Here is an 8750-nt window from a genome sequence, read left to right on the forward strand (position 1 = left end):
CGGACTGCCAGATGGTGAAGCTTCACTAATCACTCCTGAGAACGCGTTTCCATTGCTCCAGAGTCCAATGGCGGCGAGCTTTACACCACTCCAGCCGACGCTTGGGATTGTGCATGGTGATCTTAGGCTTGTGCGCGACTGCTTGGCCAATTAAACCCATTTCATGAATCTCCCAACAAAGTTGTTGTGCTGACGTTGCTTCCAGAGGCAGTTTGGAACTCGGGAGTGAGTATTGCAACCGAGGACATTAGATTTTTTACATGCTACGTGCTTCAGTGGTCCCGTTCGATGACCTTGTGTGGCCTACCACTTCACAGCTGAGCCGTTGTTGCTCCTAGATGTTTCCACTTCCTAATAACAGCACTTACAGCTGACAGGGAAAGCTCTAGCAGGGAAGAAATTTGACGAACTGACTTGTTGGAAAGGTGGCATCCTATGACGGTGCCACATTGAATGTCACTGAGCTCTTCAGTAAGGCCAATGTTTGTCTATGGAGATTGCATGGCTGTGTGGTCGATTTTATACAATGGGTGTGGCTGAAATAGCCGAATCCACTCATTTGAACAGGTGTCAACATACTTTTGTATAGTGTATATCATTAATTGAAATGACTTAACAGCAGTACCTACTGCAGATTTCACCCTTAAAGCCAAAACAAGCAGGTTGTGTTTATTAAATTCACCATTACATGTATGCAGAGGGCAATAGGCAACATTTTTTGGTGTGTTGACAAATGAAGTTGACGAAGCCAAAACCACATTTCAATCAACTACAGTATTTGGCAATTCAGTTATGGGAATTATTGGAATGTCCAGGTTTGAAATAAACGTGATATTTTTTTTTCACATTCCAAACCACATGGCACATTACTGGGCTAGCCATTTCAAACCCGATCTGCAGATGCCATTGAGCAAATTCAATAAATCTTTCCACAGTCTTTCTTAGACAAATGAACAAATATATTGTCCACATAGGATTATATAAAAATGGCAAATGTTTGAAACAATAGTAAAAGTGTCTACAGTCTATGTTGGCGTGAATGTCCGGGAAAGTCGTTTTGGACCCGCTTTTGTTAAGATACCGTTTGTTGAGGTGCCAATGCTGGAGAGGTGGGGGAAGTGGGTAAGCGATGATGAGTGGACAATTCTGTGGCTCTGACTGGGCAGAGATGAGGATGAGGTGGAGGGAGCTTCAGGGTCATTGTTCAGATGCTTGTCACCCCCAGTCCCAGAGTCATAGCATACTCCTCCAGCATGTTGTGTGGTTTTGGTCCCGTTTCTTGGACTGCTCATCTTCATCTTCTTACAGCCTGTTCGTACCCGGTATTTCAATGGCAAGGGACCATTCTAAAACAAGTGAAGATTTTTGTAAGTTTATGTGTACAGGGGACTTTTCTGTGACTTATAACCACATTCTCAGATGAGCCTCCTCTGAGCATGTATTTTAAGAATGACATCATGAGCTTTAAACAAGCAATAGAGATATTTTTTTTTAATAAATGTGTAAGCTCTCCAAAATACATGTGAACATATTGCTTGGTAGAGAATAGAATTCATGAATGGATGCACCACTTCACAACCTTATACTTCCCCCCTTATAAATAAGGAAAACACAGCATATCATTTCAAGGTCTTATTAGAAAGAAGGAAATTGCATGTGTTGAAGTGCAAGGGTAAATGCTTACCCTTCTCCAGGTGTAAATGTGTGCAATGTCCATTAATGTGTAGTAATCCTTCAATGGTTCATCTTCATACATAACTTCTATCTGTGAACAACACATTTTGAGAGAAAAGATTAGGTGTGATTAATCATTTATATAAACAGTGTGAAACTCTAGTAAAAATCTAACCATAATCAATCAGTTGTATACTGTATTTTTTTTTAAGAAACAAAGTCGATTCTACGTTTAACAAATCTACACAATGTCTATACAAATGCACAACATTTCAGATAGGGTCATTGTTCACTGAATTTCAAATAATGACATTAATAATCATTGATTAAATATCCGTAGTCACCTGATAGGTGCGTGGAATATCCATTTTACTTCGAAGGAATTTCCTCAGATGCATTATGGTCATGGCTGCTGGACATTGCAAGTATCGCTTGTCAATCATCTTCAAACAAACAGACAAAAAAAAGATAAGTTGAGTGGAGACATGATAAACACTGCGTTACTTTCAGCCATCTGGATTGACCCTGTATTTAAAAAGACACCAATACGATTTTCTTCGGGTTAAAACAATCACCTCTGTCTTCATATCCTTGACTTCACCGTCCTCCTTTACCAGCCTAAGAGAAAAGCAAAATATACAATTGGAAAAAGAGCAAAGAAATAATTGACAAGCATGGGGGTTGGCTGCATTTTTTAAGCATGCTTTTTGGCGGTTTGAAAGCGGCCTTACTTGCTCTGATGAAAAAATTCGATGGACAGGCTGATAATCTCATCGTCGGCTATTATTCTCTTTTCTTCATCTGCCACCTCCCCTCGCTCCTCATTTGATCCATTTCCAACTACAGAATAAGAAACCAACCAAGTATTAAAGTGTGCCAATCCTCCTCTTTCTAATGATAAAGCAACATGAACATTGAAGTTGCAATGATATGCTTGAGGTGCTTCGCCATTGATTCAACTTGTTTACCATCAAGAGAAGGATGTACTGCATAGAAATCCCTCCTTCGTTTCATTTCATCTGCAAGCAAAATAATAAATAATTGTTAATGTATTATGATGGACTTGACATGTTACAAACCAACTTGAGGGGATGAACGGGAAAATGTACTGACCTTTGAAAAGCCCAGGTACCAACCTGTAAACAATGTCTTGAAGGGTCTTGTCAGACCTGAAATAGAATATTTAAAAAATTATTTCAGCAAATTGTATGATTCATTTCTGAGCCAGGGTTTACTTGGAAAAGAGATGTCAATATTGTAATGTGGTTTCGATTTATTAAGCCCCAAGTCTCCACATTCATATTCGAGTTAAAAAATATTATAGAACTTTAATTTATTGCCTTACAAAATGACATATATAGGCTACTCACCTAATATTCAAAAGGGGTTTCGTTTTGTGAACCTGGACATCACAAATTGGACAGAATTTGCTGGTCTCCAGATAACAAACAATGCACATTTTACAGACTGAAAAGACAAAATAATCAAAACAATTTGACAATACTGCATACTTTAAGCCAAACGAATCAGTCAAAACTGTGGGCATAGACAGCAACTTGCATGGTGTGGTATTTTGAATGAAATGCAACTGAAGACAACTTACATGAGTGTAAACACTCCACAATGGTGGTTGCGTCGATAAAATATCCACCGCACAAGACACACATCAAATGTGGATTCAGCTCAGTAATCTTGATTTTTGTTGTTCTGTGCATTGTCCTAAAAATTGTAAAATCCTATAAGAAAGAATAAACAAATTAATGAATGGATACAGCGTAGTCTCGCAATCTGTTCAGAACACGGGCGGTGACGTGCGGTGATGTGCCTTGAGAATGTAAAGCATTTATGTTACTGTTTTAATGTCTACCCTGCGAAAAACGAACCTGGACATTATTTTGATGACTTTAAATAGGTTAAACCAATATTTATCACGCAGGCCTATTTATTATAGAATTGTATGTACCCTAATATCAATTTACCCTTTTATAATTGCTACCGTGAATTTAGCTTCCGTTTCGATTTTTAGAAGTCTTCACTTCAAGCCAAGCGTTTGATTTATTAAGAATAGCCCAACTATCCCAGAAGCACGTTACAGAAATGTTGATTTCGATGCGAAGTAAAAAAAAGAAGAAAAAAAAAGAATTAAACTGACAGCACATGAATAAGGCTACCTTTTCAAGTCCGGAATGTGAGCGAGTTAATTGGTTATAGGGCGATTTGGCCGATGATCAACTTTTTCCAAATCTCAATTCATAAAAAAAAATTGCTAGGTCTATAACGCCAAGCGGCAATATATTTAATTGACTTAAACACAGTAAACAATCATTATTTGCCCTATTATTGGCACACGTTATGCAGCCTAAATTTGGAGTGTAGACTACACTCTTACAAAAATAGGTTCTGGATAGAACCCCAATTAGCCACATTTCCTAAGTGTAGACTAAGCGTGCAATCCCGCGCCCGGTTTCTTGACAGGTTTAGAGGAACGTTTCCAACTAAATGTTCATATCTTGTGCTCTTTTTATAACGGATCAATATGTGTATTATCAATATCTTCGTAGGTAGCCTATGTAGGATACACTTCAAAGACTGGGCCTATAGTTTACATTGCATTGATAATTTACCTAATTGCCCGAGAGAAGGACTTTCGATTATTTTCAATATTATGCGATCATGCGACTTCAATGTGATGCGTTATCATTATGTCGCTGTAAAAGATTGTAAGTAAAGTGTGTCCTGCGACGCAAGCAGTGGAGTGTGAAGTACGGGCTATGCCTACAAACCGCAAGCTCGATCTGATACAAGACGCAATAGGCTCTTTCATACCTCTTGTGCATGGCCATTCTAAAAGAAGCCCACCATAGCGTATCTGACGAGCACACAATTTGTGTTGGAAAATGGAGTTAAATGTATACATTCCTACACCTGTCGAGAAACTGGGAGCGCGCATTATGCATCTCCATATGTGCACACCATGCGTTCCAAGACAATAACTCACTGTAGGTTAGTTGTCAAATTAAATGTTGGACTAACCAATCATAATTGTTAAATCATAGGCTTACATATGTATCTACGAATTGTAGGCTATTGTAATGACTTCCTTGGCTGTAGCATCTACCACGGGCACCTGATAATCAATAATGTTGACTTAAACCTAGCCTATTCATCACAAATGTCAATGGATGAACGTCAAATGGTTGTGCAACAGAGTAGACTCGACAGAATATGCAGCACACTCGAAAATTGTGATTATTTTAACTATATGACCAAGCAAGAATTATGACGCATGTGTCACACTATGTTGGCGCATGTTCACGCAAACATGGCAGTGTGATCTCCAGACCTACAAAAATCGCATGTCTCATTCTACTCAGCTATGTGTGTTAACTAAACGGCGCGCAATGGCTCAGCCCTCTTATCATCAACTCTAAAAGAAGTTCATTCCTAAAATATCTGAACATTTAGTTGGACAAATCTCTGACCCGTCATACACCTACCTGTCAATAAACGGGGAGCTCACATTATGCACGTAATCTCCGAATGTCCCCACTATCACGCGCCTCAAGACAATAGCTAGTTAGTTCACTGTGATGTGAAAACGTTTAAAGTCATGCTTGTCCTGTGCTGTTGAACTACGCACCCCATTGACTGTATAGAGTTTAACATGGCAACAACGAAATTGTAGTCATAAACGAAAGAAATAATCCATCAAGCCCCAAATTACGCAAAAATGCACTTTCTTTCTCGAATGCCCGCAACGCGAGCAGACGACTAGACATATTTAATAGTAATGCTTTCCATGCCTTATTTCATACAAGTTGTATCGATTTTCAAATATTATTATGGGTCAATCCCATTGTTAGGTCTATAGACATGACTGATCGAGTGCAGAAAATGATGGTCTGTTTTTTAATGCATTTATGAAAGTTGACCAACAAGAAACGCGACTGACCTTATTATGGGTGGGGAGAAATAGGCGTTCTTTATTTAAATAATGAATAAAACGTGAAACATTGTGTTATTTATATGTTTTAGGCTTACATGTGAGTTTTTGCCTCAGCCTATCGTGTCAAACTATAATGTCATCACCAGAATAGGCCTACATTATTGATTGTGACATAGATAGATAATATGGGCAGGCCAATTAATAGTAGCCTCGAGCCGGCCTATATTCCCATGTCCACAGCCGAACGATCATAAAAATATGATCAGGTCCTATCTGAAATCCAAACAAATATAATTAGCCGACTATTATTTCATAGCTAGATGATGAGCAGCACGTAAAAAAAAGATATATCCCCAGTAGGCCAAGGCATTTATCTTGATTTCAAATGAGATTCGAGTGGTGCTCTGAATTTTGAGACAACATTTGGCCAATTGGTGATCCGAGACAAACTCTTGATCTTGTGTAGGCCAGGCTAAATTGCATTAAACCATACTGCGACGAAGATACATTTGAAATTATATTGACATAGCCTAATGAACGTCGAGGACCACACATCAATTGCGCAAAAGGTCAAGAATGGATCTATAGTAGCCTACTCATTATTGATCAACAGAGAAAGACAAAAATGGCATTGATCTGAACAATCTTGAATGGTACCCATCGCATTGTTAATTATGTTAACAGCATTGTAAATGATCCCATGATGTCATTTCATCAAATCTATTTATCATCAAATGATCCACGGCAATAAACCATCAATCGTTAAACTTTTCATAACACTTTTCAAGTGACTGAATAACGTAACAAAACATAGCCTAGGCGAAATCCTGTCAACTTAATTACTCATCTACAACGAAGCCCATTTATTTTCAATGAAAGACAGAATAAACGTATATTGAAAACAAACGTGGCAATTTTGCCACAACGAGAAATCATATTTGATACCACTTTCATGAAAACAGCCTAATGAGCCTGTTGAGGACAACTGTTTGAAATCAGCTTAGTAGAATACATACTAATGTGGATGCGTCTGTGCGGATCTGTTAACATTGGCTGCTATGAACAGATCTGCGACCATGTTTCAATGGTGTAAATCACGCGCTCCAGAAAGAACACAAACATAACCATTGAAATAATATAACGTTCTACAATCGTGTGTGCTTTGAGTGTCCATATGCCCGTGTGGTCCACTGCCGATGTTCACTATTAATCAGATAGCATGCAGTGGTCTTGCATTTGCAATGCTATAACATTTAACATAAACTTGTATTTTTGCAAGTTAAAAACTAAAAGTTCAGAAAATACATACCTAACGGTTTATATCCCGTATGTGATGGACAATGAAAGTTACAAGTCGATCAGAAAAAAAATGAATGCAACCCAAGCGGCCATCTTGGAACGAGCTACAAATGCTGTTCAATGGCAGTGGCGAAATTCTCAACAAATAGAAAAAGATCACCGCGCGGAGAGTCAGAAACTTTACACAGATTCCGAACAGTGCCGGTCCAAATAGGTTATCGGTTTGCTCCGTGCTCGACCCCTATGAAGCAGTAGGCTATGCATAGAGCGGCACTTGATAGCAGTAGAAACTGACAGTGTTCCCAAAATGGCTTGCAGGCTAGTTCGACCGCCCCGCTGTATCACGTGGTCTCATTCCTCTAGGGTTGTATGTTGATGGTAACAGTGACAGAAGTTAGCTAACTTTCATATATTGATGTGTGGTCACACACATTTCATGCACTGGCTGGGTCTTTAGTCCACAACTCGTGGTCTACATGGTTTAGATTGTTTCCCTCTCACTCAAACATATTTAGGTGATGGTTTAAGATTTGTAAAAAAAAAAATATATATATATATATATTCTAAAATGATTTAAGCTACAAAATGATTTAGAATTAAGTTGTTAATATTGCTTTTATTATCGTATTTTAACAGGCATAGGCCCACTTCATTTTAATTCTAACAACTCTTTAGACCTTTTCCCTACATCTCTAATTATAGAGCCATTTAACACCATAAGAGTGTAGGCTAAGGAAAAACGTTTCTCCCCATGGCTACTGCTCTGATTTTGGGAGTCTTTCCATGATGATACAGGCGACTACACTGAAGGGCACCGGTTAAAATTGTTACCATGTTAAATGTGTATGCCGTTAAACATTCGTGAATACCATTTAGGCATAGGAGGGCCCAACTACTTTTGCTTAATTCATTGAACACGCCGATTCCTGATTCTACGGAATCATTTTGGCCCACTCGTGATTAGTGTTTGATGAACTTCGCCTATAGTGGAATAGCTATAGCATAATGTTGCATTGCCAATACATTCTGGCACTCACTCGTTTAATGATGGTAGCCTATATAGTCTATAGACCTATTTATGAGAAAAGCCTGGGAAGCGCGCCTTTTTCTGCATCCCCCATTATGGAATTAAACCCAACATTCTTTCAGACTCATTGTTCATTTTCATAATGCATGTGATTATTGAGGGATTATCGGGCCATTAGGCCAATCATTTAAATAGTTCTACAACTGAGTTACATAGCCTTTGGATGACGATGAGACTTCCGATAGTGCATGTATACTATGAATAATTACAAATGTCATAGTGCTTATTAACATAGCCTACAACGTTTATAACCACTCAAGACGTTGCAGTGTGTTTGTAACCGTTTTACAACATAATTCAATCAATGTATTAGTTGTAGCCTACGGCATTATATGCATTCTTAAAAACCTACAGAAAAATCTATTAAATGGATAACGCGGAAGTCCCCTGAGCTCGTGGGTAAAAAAAAAACGGTTTCAACATTCTGTCCTTTTGATGTGGAAATGGGGACACACTGATTGAATCAATACTGCTTTCATGCCATCTCAATAAAAAACAGAAACAATCATTACAGCCAATCAATCATAAATCATATTTAAATTGTTTAAATTGTATCCTATGTGCTCATTCATTAACCAGTAGGCTATGATTAGCGCATAAAAATAGGTGCATCTTTGCCAGCCGGCATAAGCTACACAAAACAAAAAGGGGGTTCTTTGCAGTGTGATAGTAATCTACCAAGATCCGTTTTCATCCGAAGAACCCCTTTTGGAAGACAAGGGTTCTTTGTATGGCAAAGAGTTC

The 8750-nt window shown here is 38.5% G+C and overlaps 1 protein-coding gene across 4 annotated transcripts; it reads right to left on the reverse strand.

Annotated features, from left to right (window-relative positions):
- Positions 1-629: 629 nt before the first annotated feature.
- LOC106568664 (polycomb complex protein BMI-1-B) lies at positions 630-7265 on the reverse strand. 4 transcript variants are annotated; one of them, XM_014139175.2, is made up of 10 exons: positions 6930-7265; positions 3278-3410; positions 3045-3141; positions 2788-2843; positions 2643-2693; positions 2406-2514; positions 2250-2292; positions 2019-2117; positions 1685-1765; positions 630-1346 (listed from the first exon to the last, which is right to left on the reverse strand). In XM_014139175.2, exons 2-10 carry the CDS (start codon positions 3387-3389, stop codon positions 1026-1028), a joined length of 969 nt encoding a protein of 322 aa, XP_013994650.1. In that variant the 5' UTR covers positions 3390-3410; positions 6930-7265; the 3' UTR covers positions 630-1025. The 4 variants fall into 4 exon arrangements, with proteins under 4 accessions (XP_013994650.1, XP_045549765.1, XP_013994651.1 ...); XM_045693809.1 differs by lacking the exon at positions 6930-7265 and adding an exon at positions 4737-4756; XM_014139176.2 differs by lacking the exon at positions 6930-7265 and having other exon boundaries at positions 3045-3104.
- Positions 7266-8750: the final 1485 nt, after the last annotated feature.

Source organism: Salmo salar, chromosome ssa14 (genome assembly GCF_905237065.1).
Source record: "Salmo salar chromosome ssa14, Ssal_v3.1, whole genome shotgun sequence".
Lineage (NCBI taxonomy): Eukaryota > Metazoa > Chordata > Actinopteri > Salmoniformes > Salmonidae > Salmo > Salmo salar.